The 17,762-nt window shown below is 46.8% G+C and overlaps 1 protein-coding gene across 6 annotated transcripts in view; it reads left to right on the top strand.

Moving 5' to 3' along the window:
• Positions 1-17,762, top strand: part of CAMTA1 (calmodulin binding transcription activator 1) — a 244,299-nt gene that overhangs the window by 188,657 nt on the left and 37,880 nt on the right. For all 6 annotated transcript variants that reach the window (XM_064730531.1, XM_064730528.1, XM_064730529.1 and 3 more), the window contains 4 exons: positions 9,066-9,206; positions 10,809-12,664; positions 13,841-13,967; positions 14,676-14,810. In XM_064730531.1, coding sequence (XP_064586601.1) covers positions 9,066-9,206; positions 10,809-12,664; positions 13,841-13,967; positions 14,676-14,810 — 2,259 coding nt within the window. The remainder of the gene's footprint in view (positions 1-9,065; positions 9,207-10,808; positions 12,665-13,840; positions 13,968-14,675; positions 14,811-17,762) is intronic.

Raw genomic sequence — 17,762 nt, forward strand, 5'->3', positions numbered from 1 at the left:
TCAAGCCCAGCCTCCTGTAATTGGAGGTCACAGCCACGGAGTGCATCCTGATGTGTGCCTGCCATCCGTGGAAGATCAGCCTTGTGCTGACCACAGCCTTGGTAATCTGAGTTTGCAGTCCTTTGTTGCATCCTGAACTCTGCAGGCCCATGTCTTCCTTTTCCACACAAAGCTGGAGGGCAGAGGAGGAGAGAAAATGACACATTTGCCCCTGGGGCTGATAAACTCAGACAGAAATCCAGGATGTTGGTATAGCTGAGACTGGACAAGTGCCTTAACATTAAACAGGAAAGGAAGCAGCAGCCTGTTAAAAAATCTGCAGTGCATCAAGAAAATTATGTGAAAACTACAACGAACTCGCCGTAAATTTAATAACACTTGGCTCTTTTATGTCTCAGGAGGGAAGAGTGAAATTCTGTGCAATTATTCAGAGTATATATGCATGTACACGTCTCTTTTTATGGGTACATATCCTGGGAAACACATCCTTAGAAATGTAGCTCCAATAAAAGCTTTGTGTTCTGCTCAGACCTGGAAAACAAAGAGGACACGGATAACCCTGTTTGGGGAGCACAGAGGGGCACTGCTCGCCAAGAAGCCATCAGATTTGGTTCCAGTTTAGGGTGTGCCATGAAATTCTGGAGCCAAGCACATTAGTTTCATCACATTTTTGCATTAATCACATTCTTTCACAGACTTCACAGTTTGATTGCCTGATGTTTCCAAATTTCTCTGCCCTAAAGCAGATTTGTCAATGGCTTAATCAAAGCGTTGTGCGTGGTGTGGCTGGTGCAGTGACAGTCTCACCCTTTTACCTGCTCTGTGCTGGGGTTTGTTGTGTTTTATTCCTCTGGACTTGGAAGCTGTGGGGGGGTTTTGTTGCTTATTTTGTTCTCTTGGTTGCTGTTTTCCATGAGAATTTCTCATTAAAGGCACGTTAGTGATGATAATAGCCAGGGTGTGTGTGGAGGTCCAAGGCCTCTGTACCTGCAGGTTCCCATTTCAGACCACTGATGTCATTCAGGATTAAGGGAGAGGAGCTGATACAGTTCTTTGGGGAAAATGCTTCCTCCTGGTCAGAGGTTGGTGGCAGTGTCCAGCTCTTGACTCACTGACAAGAGCTGGTTAAGCCCTGCTCACCTGAAGTCAGGTGTTGAAGCTGTTGACCTCTGTCAGGTATTAAAGCTTTCCTGTCAGAGTGGAGGGTAGCAGGCAGTCAGTGGGGTGGGAGCATGTTCTCCTGGCCTGCAGAACTCAAAGCCATGTGGCAGATGGCTGGCAGGGTGAGCAGCATCAGTCCTGGAGTCCAAGCTAGACAAATGCATCAAACTGTTGTTCCTGAAATGCACAGAGACCCTGGCTGGGAGGATCAGGGAGCTTGTTTACATTTCTTGCATCCATAATTTGCTCAGCTCCCTTTTCCTTCCCTGCTGCATCATCCCAAAGTCATTCCAGGCTTCAGCAGCATCAGGGACAGGCAGCAGCTCCTGGTGCCAGCCTTGTCACCCCTGTGAGCAGAGCAGGGCACTGAGGGCTGGGTGCTGAGAGGGGAAGGACAGGTGCCTGCTCCTGAAGGACACTGCTGAACCCAGAGAGAGCTCCTGGGCTGGCTGCAGGGCTGCTGTTTGCTCATTCTGTCTCTGTGCTTATGGATAAAAACCTCACCTTTTTGGAGTGCCCATAGAGCTCTGAGAGCTTCGTGGAAAGAAAGAGCATTGACTTGTTCTAATATAGATGGTGTGTGAGCTAATTAAGCGACTGAAATGAACCCATCTGAACATCCATGAAAGGTAAATGCTGCAGGTGCTCTAAGGATTTGAGGTTTTCTCAACACCTCCAGCTGAGTTGAGACTGTAAATAATTAATTAATCAGCCTGACTTCAGCTTTCAGGGTTTGGAGTTTTAATCTGTGTGTTAACTGCCTTCACACTGCCCATGACCTCCTGATTGCCTTCTCTGGACCATCACTGTTTCTCAAACCTCCATTTGGCTGAAGCATGAGAGCCTGGAAGGCCCCATACACACTCCTGACCTCCCACAGGACGATTCCTTCCTCCCTGCAGGCTTGGAGAGGAGGCTCCTTGTCCCAGAGTGTCACCAGGGTCAGGGAGCCTCCACTGCTGCCAGGCTGGGATAATCCAGCTGTTGGGAGCATCCCAGCTGGGTGCCTCAAGCAAAAGGGCTGTCATGTGTGTTGCTTTGGTATAAATGCAACTTTTGGGTACATTAGTGTACAGTTAATAGCTATAATCCATGAAAATTCTGCAGGAGTGTGGTCCGAGACACCTGTAAGTCATTTCAGGATGCCTGGTGTGAAGAATGAGCCTCAATTTGGCTTAACTTTCCATTTCCTCCCCCCTTTGTGCCCCATTACAGTCTTGCTTTGAGATTTCTCTGAATAGATTAGCAGATGTCCTTAGAGGCATCTGGTGGTAAAAGCAAATTCAGTGGCAGAATCCATCACAGCAGAATTCTGTATATAAACTCCATATGATCAGCAAATTGTGGGCCAGCTCATGTTGGGGGTTTCTCCAAATCATCCCCTTTTGGCTCTCTCATCCTTCAGCTGGCAAAGCTGATTTAAAAGCTCACAGCTGGTGCCACGTTGCAATCCTTGTTCCAGGTCCACTATAATTAAGAGCTATCTTCCTTTCAGAGGAAAAGCTTTTTGCATTTCTCTGCTGCAGAGGAACTGAGGGCTCCTGTTTGTGGTGCCTGCACAAACAGCTGGAAATTCCATGTGTGCTCATCAGCCCATGGGCAAGGGCTGCTCTTGCCTTTTTCCAGAGTCCTTAATTTTGTGTCAGTGAGGCCATCAACCTCCTGGAGGTGACCTCAACCTTAATCCTTGTGTTTTCATCACTGGAGAAGGCACCAAACCCCTGTAGCTCAGAACAAAACTCAGCAGCAATTGGAATTAATGCAGTTTGGAGAACTGAGTTGTTGGGAGTTTTACTTGGGCTTGAATTTATATTTCATTTTAGTAACTCTATTTAAGGATTGGGGTTATATTTCATCTTAAAAGATCAGTTGTACAAAAATGCTACATGGGATGAATTTCACAATTCCCCAAGGAGTTTGTTTGAGCTCCAAAGTGCCCCTCAATGGAAACTGAAGCTTGCCAGCTTAGCTCAGCTGACTACATAGAAAGGAATGTGGATTCTTTAAAAAAATATTGGGTTTAGTAATGCTGACATCCAGTTTTACTGCAATAGTCTGAGTTTTTATTAAAAAGAGAACATGATAGAAGGTGCTAGATAGGTTCTGACATCCACCCACCACCTGGACTCTGAGTGCTCACATTGTGTGTGTGGCCAGCATCAGCCTCCTGCCCATCAGCCACTGCTCAGCTTCTCCTCTCCCCCAGCCCCTTCACCACTGCAGGAGCGCAGCTCATGCAGGAATGCACTTTTCCTCTCCCTCTGAGATCTGCAGTGGCATTTATGTCCCCAGAGGAAGTTTGATCCCATGCCTAATGGGCCACTCTGTGGGCAAACAGTTTCCCTTGTGGTGGAGTTTCACCTACCACAGACCAAAGTCCCACTTCGCCAAAATAACAAAATGAGGAGCTGTGTTTCAGCTGGTGCCTTTCAGCTGTGTTTGGAGACACCAAAGTGAAATAATCCCACCGAGTGCTGACAGCAGTACAGTGGGAACCACCATTATCAGTAATGGAAACTAACTTGAGGAAACCTAAACCAAATCCTTTCCTGACCCCTAAAACTTGGGTGTTAAACCAGATGCAGCAATTGCTGACCCTCTGAGGAGGCTGCAGGCACACCAGCCTTTGTTTCCTGTTCTTCCTTGGTATTTTATCTCCTCTGTTAACACTTGGCAGACTGGCAGTGACTGGCAGGCCCATCCTAGAGCACCGGCAGAGGTGTCAGCCCAAACTTTGCTGGCAGTGCCCCGAGATGTGACCTGGGGAAGGAGGGCTGGGAGCCAGGGAGAGCCCTGGGGAGAAGGGCTGGGAGCCTCGGGAAAGGATCAAAGCCCTCTCTGAGGAATTTGTTCCCCCAAATACGCCAAACAAGATTTTTGCTAAAAACAAAAACAAACAAGCAAACAAACCTAAAGTGGAGAAAAAAAATATTAAGAAATAACAGTAGAGAAATGGGAGAAATGGGAAGGCCTTGCCAGGCTTGGTGTTGGTCTGGGGCCCCAGGCCAGACAGTCCCTCTCCCGGTGCTGATCCCAGCCTTGATCCCAGTCCGGGTCTCAGTCCTGGTGCTGATCCCGGCCCTTATCCCAGTCCCGATCCCAGTTCCGGTCCCGGTGCTGATTCTGGGCTTTATCCCGGTCGCGGTCCCGGTCCCGGTGCTGATCCCGGCCCTTATCCCAGTCCCGGTCCCGTTCCTTATCCGCTGGCGCCACCTGGCGGCCGCCGGGCGCCGCTCCCTCCGCTCCTGGCAGCAGCAGCCGGAGGAGAAGGAGGGGGAGGATGGTGATGGTGCCCTTGAGCCGCAGCCGGAGGAGGGCGAGGACCACACAGGACAAGCGGGAGGAGCGGCTGCCGCTCTGCTCCTCCATGTGCGAGCAGCCTCGGATTTAACGCGTCTGTAACCGGGTGGGAGGGCTGCACCGAGTGGCTTTGGATAACCGTGTTTTGTCCTGCTGGAGGGGTCCAAGGGATGCTGGCCAGCCCCTGGGAGCATCCCGCTGCATCTGAGTGAACCTCCAAGGAAAAGTGTTTTTTGGAAGGCAGACATCTCTGTAAAGCTCTGAGCAAAACGCCCCTGCGAGTCCGTGCAGGACATTAGCATGCAGGGGGTGTCACTGCTGTCCCCAGCACTGAGGCTCAGGTAAACCCGTCCTTCACAACCAGTAACCAGTGGAAATGGAAGGCTGGAAAATCAAAGCTAAGCTGTGTGTGGGCGTCTGAGTGTGAAAGGATAAATCTAATGGAAATATGCTTCAGCTAAACTGAGAAATCAGGGCAAGGCCTTTACTTCTGTCAAGAGGAAGGCAGTGGGAATGGAAGGGACAAGGCTGCCATTTCCAATTGACCATCGCCATGGAAACACCTCGCAGGGACAGCACTTGTGGAGCGCGATGTGGGCAGCAAGGCAGGAATGGGTCCTGGACAAAGGGCCTGCTCACGCTCCCAGCAGCACTTTGGGGATTTTTACAGCACTTTGTGTGGGTCAGGAGGGGCTGAGGGCAGGACTGACAGCAGGGCTTGCAGCAGGCTGTTAAGGCAGAGGCAAACAGAAACCCTAACCTTGATGATTCTAGATATTCCAGCTCTATCAGTCTATCCAACTTACCAGTTTCATGGGGGAGATCTCATTGTTGTTACTCAGGTAACTAAAGATTTACCAAACTGGGGCAGAGGAGCCTCATGGAGGGTATAGGGAATGGCTTCATAATGTACTGTACATGTACATGTATGTGTAAGCTGTGTTCTGAGGAGTGGTATGGAAAAGCAAGGTCTTTGGAATAAAACCAGGAAGTGTAAAATGCTTGGAGTGGCAAAGAGAAATGTCTAAGAGCATTCAGAAAAGGTGAAATGATCAGATTTAAATATGGGAGGGTATTTTAGGGACAAGTTTTGGTTAGGGTAGAGAAACCACAGGGAGGGCAAGAGGGAAACAGCTGTGATGCTGTTTAGAGTGATGATGAGGCAGTGAGGTAGAGTTCAGGTGATGGGGAGGAGGAAGATATCTGCAGGACAGCAGGACTGCAGGCCTGGAAATTGTGGAGGACTGAGTACCAGCAGCAGGAGGCAGAAATAGCCAAGGTGGTGTAAGAAACTTGGACACTGATATGTTCCTGTGTGCAAGTTTCCCTTGGATTCTGAGGAGCCTTTTTGTTGGTAATTCAGATCATCTTTCATTCCTTTGCTCATGGTGGTCAAACTCCTGGCAGTGCTAATGGACAGGAGCGGCTGGGCACTATCACAAGGTCATTTTTATTGCCTTTTCTTCAAAAAGGAAGAAAGAGAAGAAAGGTGAGAGCCCAGGTTTGTAACAAGAGATTGCAGCAGCATTAGCACTGTGAGTTGTGGACGTTCCCCCAGCCCCAGTTGTCTCCTTTGAGCCCCCAGTGCAGCAGCAGTAACTCTGCCTGGCTGCACTGTGCTGCAGGCTCTGTGCAGAGCGTGTGTGCCAGCAGGAATGTGTTGCTGCTGTAATGCAGCAGCTTTTAGACCCCTCCATGCTATCACTGAAAAGGACAGTGTTGAAGCAGTTCGCAGCTTTCATTTTAAATTATCAAGAAATGCAGTAGAAGTCTGAACAGGAATCCGGATTAAAATCCTTTCCAGAATTTTTGCTAAGCCTCAGACTTTTTTTTTTCCCTTTTGTGTTCTTATATTATGGCTATATTTAATCAAACATAGTTCTACAGTGGTTTCACTTCTTGAACCACTAAGAAGCAGGAAGAGTCTGTGTGTATGCTTTTTATTAGCCTTCCTTTCATAATGCACTTTCTTCCCTATAGAAATCTCCTTTCCTGCTGATTCATTATGTGTCAGGAAGCCAAGCGTGACATGTTAAAAGCCATCTTGATAGTGTTTGGTATTCAGTACTAACAATTCACCAGGCACAGGAGTCTTTCTTTAAAAGAGGGAGGAAGAAAATCTGCATATTGGATGTGCCAAGATAGTGGATAATTTGCATTAAGCATCCAGACATTCTTTTTTTGCAATCTGTCACCCTTCACTGGCTTTTTATTTTATAACCTTCATAGCATATGGGGAACATAAGTACCAAAAAAAAGTGGCACCACGTGGACAGAAGCTGGAGCCCTTTAGGATCAGCTGGAGCAAGGCTGGAGAAGGACCTTTCCTCAGCAGCAATTGATTCTCAATGGGACTTTGCTGTGCTGGAAGGACCTGAAAATAACAGGCATGGTTCTCTAATCAGCCAGCTCTATAAAGCTGTCCATTATGCCTTAGCTCCTAGCTCACAGCTTGATTCAGACTTAAGAACCATCATCATGAATATGCAAACCCTGAGCCACTATTCACTTCCCAAAGTTGCCCCCTTGATGCTCTGCTCATCCCAGGATTTAGCAGTGCTGCCATCCTGCTGTAAAACACTTTCTGTACCCAGCAACACGGACACCAGGTCACTTCTTTAGCAAAAAACATTTCTGAAGTAACCAGAAATTACCTAATGCAAAGTTTCTCAATAATAATGGCAGTTCAGTAACTTTGTGTTGTATAGCTGAAAGCATCCAAAATACTTGACTGCATTCTGATCTCACTGACAATGTATTTTTTGTAAAATTGCTATTTGAACATCACTTATTAGACATAATATCACTGGTGACAGAACAATGCATCTTAAATAATAAAATGAATGTGAGCAGAGGTAGTGAAGTGGCAAGCATGTCTAACTCAGATGTCATAACAGAGACTGAGTGTTAAGAGGAAATCCAAAACTGTGAATATACTGGGAAGCAAAATCTGTTGGGTATAATAACAATAAATGTGGTCATCAAACAAACATAGAGGGACTTATTACAAAACTATCTGCAGCACTTTAAACAGTGATATGGGGAAGAATACTTGTAAACCTGATTTACTGTATTTCTGCAGGTTATCCAGCCTGGCCAATAGCAAGGTGAATTCTGCAGTGTAAAACCAGACCAAGATGTTAGGCAAAATGACATTAGTGGGTGAGGAGGCAATACAGCAACCGGTAACAAAAAAGCAATAAAACTGCTTCACAGAGCAGATCCAGGAGCTCTGTCCCACCAGCTGTGTGTGACACACTCAGTGAGCAGCATCAGAGAGAAGAACAGAAGACTGTTCACAGGATATGCTGCCCCTGTGACCACTGGATGTAACAAACATCCCTTCGTTTGCTCTGATCTCTTACACGATGCTGCTTTTGGCTTTGCCCCAGCCTGTGGCTGTACAGGAGCACCAGCCCAAGCTGCTGCTGCCAGGATTTCCCCTTCACATCAGGGACCTTCACCACACAGGGATCTGGGGCTTTACTACAAAGCCTGAGTCCGTGGGACTTTGAGCTTTGATTTTGTGTGTTCTGGTTTAAGGATTTTAGAGCACAACATGCAAGGAATGTGCCTTGACAGACTATGGCAAAGACTCTCTGAAAGGAGCTGCCAGACATGAGGACACCTTGGAAATTATGTTGTCACTTATGAGCACTTTCCAAAATCTGCACATGAGCTGTGGTGCATTTAAAGGATAAATAAATAATATGCACATATAAATTGCTCAGAGAGACATTAAGAGAGACAGAAGATGCTTTGAGTCAGTTATTATGGATAAAATATTTTATAAGTGCCATTTCCATTGTGAGTCAGGTTGCAAATATCACTGTTATAGGAAATTCTGCAACTAAAATATTCTGAGAGGGAATCTTTATTCAAGTCATGTATCTGTATGCAGTCTGGCATTCTTATTTAAACAGCTAACAGGCCCAGAGAGTTCCTAAGGAAAGAGCTTCACTTTGCAACCTGTTCTGTAACATCACCCACCTGTCCATTCTCCCAAATTACTAAAAGGTCATCCAAGTCTGAGGAGCAGCTCACTCAGTGTCTGTTAGTCACTCCCAAAAAATGAGTCAGCCTTCACTGCTGCCATTGGGATCTGACAATGAAGACCTGGCAGAAGGTTTGCATTTGCTGTTACTCTGGTGTATTTTTGGCTGCTGATCTTACTATAAGGCTGATTTTGTTTTCATATTAGACAGAAAAAGATTCCAAAAGGCTCTTAGGAATTATACTGCTTCACTTCAATGGAACCAAGTCCTTTGTTGGTTTTGGGTTTTCAGTGAAGTTTGCTGGCACTACAGAGAGTCATTGCAGGTGCAGAGTCCCTGTTAGCAGCAGACTGAAATAGAGCCAGATACTCTGCTGAGGAGTTTTCCCTCTATATATTCCTAATTCAGGAATTGCCTTTGGAAGCCTGGTGATACCAAGGAGCAGAGAACAGTAAGCCAGTAACCATTACTGTTGCTTTTTATAGGTCTCCTTCCAGTTCTGACAGAAAGCAGCAGGAATGGATTTTTACTGGTAATTTGGAGCGGCTTTTGATGGTTTTGGCATGATTTTGCAGTTTCTGATGGGAAATTTTACTGTTCTCTTTGCAGTTCATGGCATCAAGTGGACGTGCAGCAATGGCAACAGCAGTTCAGGGTTCTCAGTGGAGCAGCTCGTGCAGCAGATCCTCGACAGCCACCAGACCAAGCCCCAGCCTCGGACACACAACTGTCTGTGCACTGGTACCTTGGGTGAGTACTCAGGAGGGCACTCAGGGACTCAGCTTCATCCACTCTGGGAGCAAGGTTTAGTGCTGAGGTGGCAAAAATGCTGTCTCATGAAACACTGGGACACAATGAACTCAAGAGTTGACAGAAGTCTCGAGCATAAAAAGATGCAGCTGGAACTTCTGGGGGAAATGTCAGTGCTTTCTAATAAATGCACTCCATACATGAGCTGCTCAAAAAGGTACATTCTCTTCCACATGTGCAAATTCTGTTACCAAAGCCTTAAAATATAATGTTCCTCCAGCTTCACCCTCTGAATTCCTTGCCCTGCAGCTCACTTTTTTGGAGAAGTGCTCAGGTAGTAACTGCAAGGTATCACTGAGATAAGACAGGTTCTTATGTAGGTATCATGAAAATACAGATCTCTTTCTTGTTAAAGGAGATGACCTTGTTTTGGATGACACTATAGCAGCATCCTTAGTGTGAGCATTTCCCACAGACAGTGGAAAGCTCAGTGATTCCCTTCCCAACTCATCTGCTATAGAGCTGCTCCTTTCTAGCACTTTGGTCAAATAAAGTACATGACACATTAACTAGTCTTTAGCAAAGCTTATAAAGGAAAGTTGTCATTGCTTCAAAGGGTTATTTTTTTCTTCTTTTCTTGAGCAGTTGCATTATACAATCAAGGCTTAAATAGGAATGATGACCTCTGGAATACCTGAGTTTGGATTAAAATTCACCCCTTAAGGCTCAGCATTTGATCCAGGCTTGCAAATCTGAACATGAATCCTTTTATTCTTCCCTTTGATGTTTTGTCTTGTGCTAAGTCTGCTCAGTGCTTTTTAACACAACAGCATTGCTTTGTTTTGTAACTGGCTTGCACATTGACACACACATTCCCAATCCCTTCCTGTCATCCACAAATACAGCGGCATGAAAGTCTTTCCCTTGTTCCTGTTCATTTCTATACCTAGGAGAATAGAGAGATTTAATATTGTATTTAGTCTCAAAAGCACTGTCTTGAACTACTTTAAGTGACCTCATTCAAATCTTGAACACATAATAGAGATGTTCCTCTTCAAGGGCAAGCAACAAAAGATTCAGCAAATTGTGGTGGCTACAAAGATGTTTTATGTTGCCCAGAAGATGGCATTTATAATTGTAGCCATGAGCTATAGTGAGGAGGTTTCTTCCCCCCTTCAGTCCTTCTGCAGTTCTGTAATTAATGTTCTTACCTCATTCTAGGGAAAATTAATCAATTAAGAAAAGAAACATCAAAAATTCATGGGCTGCTGTTCTTTAAACAGCAAAAGCAGTCCCTGCACCAGAGTTTGTAACTAAGGTGCCTTTGCAGACAGAATTGTTTACTTCATCCTGCCTGATTACAAGGTGATTCCATTATTCTCAGGAATGCAGGTGATGTTACCATCACAGGCCAGTAAGGTGCTGACTGGTTTAATTAATGGAGGATTTTCTTCTGGTGGCCCTTGCTTGAACATTCTTCATCAGTTCCAGTGCTGACTTTGTGCTCTGTGTGCACATGTATGCACAAGCACGAGATACACAACTTGCATTGTGCTAATTTTGTATTTACTGAAGAGCAAATCCTGTTGTTTTCTGGCACAGGGGCAGGAAGCAGTGTGCATCACAAGTGTAACAGTGCCAAACACCGCATCATATCACCAAAGGTTGAACCAAGGACAGGTGGGTACAGCACTCATTCAGAGGTACAAAATAACGATGTCTCTGAAGGCAAGAACGAGCACAGCCATGGCAAGGCCTCCAGCCGAGAGAAGAGGAACGGCAAAGTGGCAAAACCAGTGTTGCTCCATCAAAACAGCACTGAGGTTTCTTCCACCAACCAGGTGGAGGTCCCTGACACAACCCAGAATTCTCCTGTGTCCATCAGCAGCGGGTTAAACAGCGACCCAGATATGGCAGATAGCCCAGCTGTCACTGGTGTGTCCAGCATGGCTGTAGCATCAGTTATGGGAAGTTTGTCACAAAGTGCCACCGTATTTATGTCAGAAGTCACCAGTGAAGCAGTGTACACGATGTCACCCACATCTGGCCCAAATCAGCACCTTCTGTCCTCAGATGCAGCTGCACAAGGACTGGTACTTGCTGTGAGTTCCGATGGACACAAGTTTGCTTTTCCAACAACTGGCAGTTCAGAGAGCTTGTCGATGCTACCCAGCACTGTCTCTGAGGAACTTGTGCTCTCCACAACTTTAGAAGGAAATAGGAAAATTCCAGAAACCACCATGAATTTTGACCCAGACTGTTTTCTTAACAATCCCAAGCAAGGGCAGACTTATGGTGGAGGAGGTATGAAAAGTGACAGCATCAATACCAACATAAGGCAGTCACCCACAACAGAACGTAGCTTCAACTTCAATACAACCCTCACGAAAGAAATTAAAACTGAGGACACATCTTTCGAACAACAGATGTCCAAAGAAGCATTTTCCTCCACTTCTGCATCTAACACTCTCACACTCAGTACTGGTTCAGGTTTACTTCCATCTGGAGGAGGTCTGAGCCCAAGTACCACCCTGGAGCAGATGGACTTCAGTGCCATTGACTCCAACAAGGACTATTCTTCCAGCTTCAATCAGACCGTCCAGAGCCCTCACGTCCATCAGACCCCTTCCCCCAGCTTCTTTCTGCAGGATGCCAGCAAACCTCTTCCCCTTGAACAAAACACTCACAACAATTTGAATGACACAGGTAGCTCATTTGTGAACACGTTAGGAATCTCCAATGTGAAAACAGAGTCGTCGTCCCAAACAACGTCCAACTGTAACGGCACAGTGGAAACCAGAATAGAGTCCACCTCTTCTCTCCAGCTAATGCAGTTCCAAGCAAACTTCCAGGCTATGACTGCAGAAGCTGAAGTTCCCATGGAGACCTCCCAGCAGGCAGAAGGAAATGAAAATCTACTTAAATCAGGGGATCTTCAAGCCTGCAACACAGAACACTACTTGCAGCCTGAGGCCAACGGGGGTATCAGGAATGGAAACAACCTCCCTATTCTCCAAGGAAACATGGTACAAGGACTCTATCCCGTGGCCCATCCTAGCTTAAATAACTCCTCCAACATGGAGCTTAACTTAGACCACTTTGACATCTCCTTCAGCAACCAATTTTCTGATCTAATTAATGATTTCATATCAGTAGAAGGTGGGAGCAACGCTCTGTACGGACACCAGCTGGTGTCAGGCGACAGTGCTGGACTGTCTCAGCCTGAGGACAGCAACAGAGCCACGTACAACCAGGCCGAGATGTGCATTCCCTGCTGCAGCCCTCAGCAAGCCAACATGCAGCTGAGCAGCTCGGAGAACGGAGCCAGCACCATGGCATACATGCACGTGGCTGAGGTGGTCTCAGCAGCTGCAGCACAAGGCACTTTGGGGCTGCTGCAGCAGAGCGGCCGCTTGTTCATGGTGACAGATTATTCACCAGAATGGTCTTACCCTGAGGTAAGTCCAGGGATTTTACTCACTCGTGTTTACTGCCTTATCTTTGCTTTGGTAATATGGGAATTGTTTTGTTAAAGCTTTGAAAAGGGTTTTAAAATATTTCTCTCCCAAGTCAGAGCATTCAAGGCCGCTTGCATGTTTTAATTAAGCACTTCATTATCCTGACAGGGCCCTTTCTTCACTTAGGAAGCATCTGAACAGAAAGGTATTGTTTCATTGAAAGCCAAGTCTTCCCCACATGATGGCTTCATGCTACCTAGGCCCAGTAGAGCAGTAGTATTTGCAAACTGGAGCTGTTTCTTACATTTGTCACTGATGTTCCCAGGAGAATAATTCAAGGCCTGCACAGCGTTAATGAGTTCAGCATTTACCTCCACCTCACTGACTTCCAAAATCAGTCACATGCCCCATAAGCTGAAAAAGGCAGCAGCACAGACCTTGCTGCTGTGAAGAAATGTGTGAGGAAGGAGACTGTTTGAGCCAGTAATGGGAAGAGAAAGTTATTTTGTAATTAAAAATAAAAATTAGGTGGTGGGGGGGTGTTGTTTTCCTAGGCCCGGCCTTGGAGCAGTGTTGTGTCTGTGTGGGGGTGTGCAGTGACCGCTCCGGGCCGGTCTCCAGGTTCCGGGGGGATGCGAGGCTGCCAGTGGGGCGAGCTCGGCAGGCCCGGGCCGGTACCGGGAGGGGCCGCAGCAGGCTGAGAGCGGCACCGGGCTGAGAGCGGCACGGGGCTGAGAGTGGGACCGGGCCGGGGCAGCACCGGGCTGAGAGTGGCACCGGGCGGGGAGCGGCACCGGGCGGGGAGCGGAACCGGGGCTGAGAGCGGCACCGGGCGGCCCCGTGCCCTCGGGCTGGGGCGGCGCCGGGCTGATAGTGGCACCGGCTGGAGCGGCACCGGGCGGTCCTGTGCCCCCGGGCTATCTCTCCCGTTCCCTCGGGCTGTCTCTCCCGTGTCCCCGGGCTGTCCCTCCCGTGTCCCCCCGACTGTCGTTCCCGTTCCCTCGGGCCGTCTCTCCCGTGCCCCCGGCCGTCGCTCCCGTTCCCGGCCGTGTCGCTGCCGCCGGCGGCCGCCCGAGGGCAGCACGGCCCCGGGAAGGGCGGCGGGCTCGTCCGGCCGCGCTCCTCCCGCCCCGGCCTCTCCTGTCATGCTCGGGTCTCTCCCTTTTTTCCTGGCAGGGAGGAGTGAAAGTCCTGATTACCGGCCCGTGGCAGGAAGCCAGCAATAATTACAGCTGTCTGTTTGATCAGATCTCAGTGCCTGCATCTTTAATTCAGCCAGGGGTACTGCGCTGCTACTGCCCAGGTAAGGAGCACGGCTCTCCTACATCTGGGGATTTCTGAGCATCATCGTGGCACATACATGCACAAAAGTGCACTGGCATCCAGAAGATTTTCCTCTTTTTTTGACCAGTTTAGTGTGAGAACAGCAATTTGGCATTTTGATACATCACAACAGATCACAACAAGTACTATTTAGAATCTCTGAATTAACTTTAAAATAGTTATTGGAAGTAATTTTAAATAATTCTAAGCATTCCTTTTGTTTTGAAAGAGCAGATTAAAGAGTAGCTGTTACTCACTGCTCCACTGGCTGGATTTGCCTGTTTTTCCCTTTGGTACTTATAGCATAAGAGCACCTCTAACCTCCCCACAGAGATTTTCAGTAGTGATGACCCTCAATATATGACTTCAAGTGGGTGCAGAATAACTTGGTTTCATTACTAGGCCCCAGCTTTCCACTGGAAATGCAGTGAGGCTGCTCAGTCTTTAGAAACATGTGATTCTGCCTTTTGCCAGAATAACCCATTAGATGACTCCTAAGCTTAAAATCTCCATGTTTGAATATACCAACTGGTATTTTGGACTGTTAAATTGTCTAGTCACAAAAATACTGTTCAGCACCCTGTCTCTACACCTGATCTCAGCCCAATATTTGGCACATGGGGTAATTCCTAGCTGGGGGTTTCTGCAGGGAGTTCTCTGTCTTACAACATTGTACTTTTCCTTTTAGCTCATGACACTGGGCTTGTGACTTTGCAAGTTGCCTTCAACAATCAGATCATCTCCAATTCTGTGGTATTTGAATATAAAGCCAGAGCTCTGCCAACCCTGCCTTCCTCCCAGCATGACTGGCTGTCCTTGGACGGTAAGAAAAGTGGGATATTCCCTAAAAAAGCAGAACAAATGCAGAACTGTGAATGACAGAGCAGCTCCTGGTGGGGAGGGATGTAGAGGGGCAGGTTTGTCCTGACAAGAAGGGCTGTGGCAATGTTAATCAGAATCCTCTCATTGAAAAGTCTTATTAGCTCTGTTGGTGTGAACAAAATGTTGCTGTCTTTTATACAGGATGACAAAGAGGTGGGGTTTTTTGTCTGAATAGAAAGCTGATCATACTGCCCAGTTTCTAGATGAGAAGCATTTACTCTGGAATTGTCTTTCCTGAGAACTCTGAAACTTGAGCTTGTCTAGAAAAAAAGTGTGCTTATTTAAGCAGAAAATGGAGAGATAGTAAGGCACAAGAGGGATATACTAAAGCAGTTGGGATGGTAGCACTTCTAAAGAGCAGCATGGAGACAGAGCCTGTGGGCACTGCAGAGTGAAGAGAGGTTTGTGATATGGCTGCAGAAGCAAGGTTGCAAACAGAACTGGCTCTTAACAAGGAGGTGCACTAAGTCTTATGTTCAGCATCAAAATCGAATTTGCTTGACTGGAGAGGATTGTAAGAGTCTGTAGGTGCTTTTCACCTGCTGCAAGGCCTCCTGCTGCCTGTGGAGTGCAGCTGACAGCGCGTGATGGTGATTGATGCTCGGCTGTCAGCAATCCAGGGTTGGCATGCCAGGTGGGCAGGTTTTGAATGCCTTGTTTGACAGTTCCCCAGTGCCGCTGAACTGGCAGGAGCTGAGGAGGTGGCTGTGAGTGCTGTCTCTGGTGTCCCTGCAGCTCCTCTGGGTGCTCTTGGTGAGCAGCCCAGCTCTCAATTAGAGGTTGTTATGCTGTGGTGATGTGGAAGGGAGGGGGACTGCAGCAGTGAACAAACTAGGGCATTGCTAACAGGGAGGGGAAAAAAAAAAGTAAGAGGACCGCTGCATTGCAGAGGCCCTTCAGGGAAAAAGACTGAATAATTATACCAACCATGATTTATCAGAAGCCTCTGCCTTGATGCACAGTGCTCCAAAGGGAGCAGATTGCACTGGTATTTAAAGGACCAGCTACATCTTCTCATTTACTGCTAGAGAGCAAATGTTAGCTTAGCTAGCCAAGGTGAAAACTAATGTGAATTGATTCTATCAGTTGAATAAATACACAAATCCCTGACTTCTTTGTTTGCTTTAATTTCCCTGCTTAAAATCCTTGCCCTACTGACTGTTGCGTGGTCTTGAGGGAAGATTTTCGAGGAATATTTGTAGTCACAAAATATTGACAAGAATTTTAAAATTCTTTTTAATTAACTCAGTGGAACACTCTGAGTTCCTTTGCATTGTTAAAACACAGTTCATGATTCCAGCTGGAATGAGCACTGCCACAGAGAATAGAGCTAACAGCCATACCCTAGGAAAAGAACAAGCAATTTCCATCTCATCTAAGTTTAGATAAACAATTCTCTTCCACAAATGTCTTTAAAATAAAGTCAAAATCGCTCTATATGTGAACTCTATGTTTTCAGTTACATTAAGACAAAAATCACTATTTTTTTTTGAGCACAGCACATGTACTGGCCTTTAAGATCAGGGCACAGTCCTGCTAATGACTGGGAAGGGTTGTGAGACCATCTCCCACCATGCTTCTGCTTCTAGGAACTGAGCCAAGTGTAGGAATGGGCAGAGAAGGAGTCTGAAGGGAGCGTTTGAGGGCTCCTTCCTTCATCAGTGTCTGCTGTGCCATGAAGGATTGTGCACCCTCTTCTGAACTATACAGAGATACTTGTTTTATTCTGAGTTTTCCTTATTTCACACCATGGGTGAGTTAGGTCTCTTACAAATGGACAGTTGACACCAGCTGCTGGTGTTCTTGCCTTTTTTCTAGTTAATTTGAATAGTGATATTCTTTCTTTTCAAAGCAAACCTTTTTCTCATAAAGGAAGAACTCTCATGTGATCCTGATCTCTGCTGATAAACTTGGCAGCCTTTTCCGTTTTCCATGTAAAACTCAGTTCTCAGAAGCCATTGTGTGCTTTTATAGCCATTTGATCTCATTTCCCATTCACTGTCTGTAAAGAGGTTCTTTTAAGAAAAAACCAAAAAGCAAATGAGGCTTGAAGAACTGAAGGCTGAACTGAAGGGCAGAGATGATCTCATGGCAGATGCATAAGGAATTATAAAGGCATTTCAGTACAGATTCCCAATGGAAAGCACGTTGTGTTTGCCCTCTGCAGAAGCCTTGCTGCTTCCATAAAATGTCTGTAGAGATGGCGTTTCCTTGGCATGGGATGTGATCAGAAATTCTGGGGAAATGGCTCTGAGTGCTGCTGGCATTAAACTCATGCATCTGCAGGAAAGAGGACAGAACCTAAAAATAGGGGCAGGCCATGTGTGTACGGATGAGTCAAGTGTGTACGGGTTGGACAAGGGTGTGACTGGCACTGGATGTAAATGGCACTGACGCAGGAGCACCTGACAGGCAGCCTGTCAGCTCCTGCTGGCTCTCCGTGCATGATCTGGCTGTCTTTCCCAGCTGGAAAACACAAAAAGACTCGGGGAGGTGGGGCTTGGTGGCTCACTTGTGTTGGCATGACGAGGCCATACCAGTGGTATCCAAACTCTCACTTCAGCCTGGAATCATCTGTGAGCAAACTGTGTGTGTGTGCTACCTGTGGCATTCCACAGGTACACGATTCCTGTACAGGGGCAATGTTATCACCAAAACCCCTGGCATGTGTCTGTTTAGTGGGACCAGATGCCCTTCTTAGCCTGTTATGAGATACAGGACACCAGAGTCAAGGTAGGAGAAGAGATGTGTTCAGTATCAGTGAATGTTTTGCAGCAGTAAGAGACTTTCCATAGGAAAAAAGTCTGTGTTATAAACAGTATTCACAGTTTTACACTCCTCTTTCCAGCTGGGTAAAGGTGAATGGTGTTTACATCTTGGATGTTGCCATAAA

Source organism: Zonotrichia leucophrys, chromosome 21 (assembly GCF_028769735.1).
Source record: "Zonotrichia leucophrys gambelii isolate GWCS_2022_RI chromosome 21, RI_Zleu_2.0, whole genome shotgun sequence".
NCBI classification, from domain to species: Eukaryota; Metazoa; Chordata; class Aves; order Passeriformes; family Passerellidae; genus Zonotrichia; species Zonotrichia leucophrys.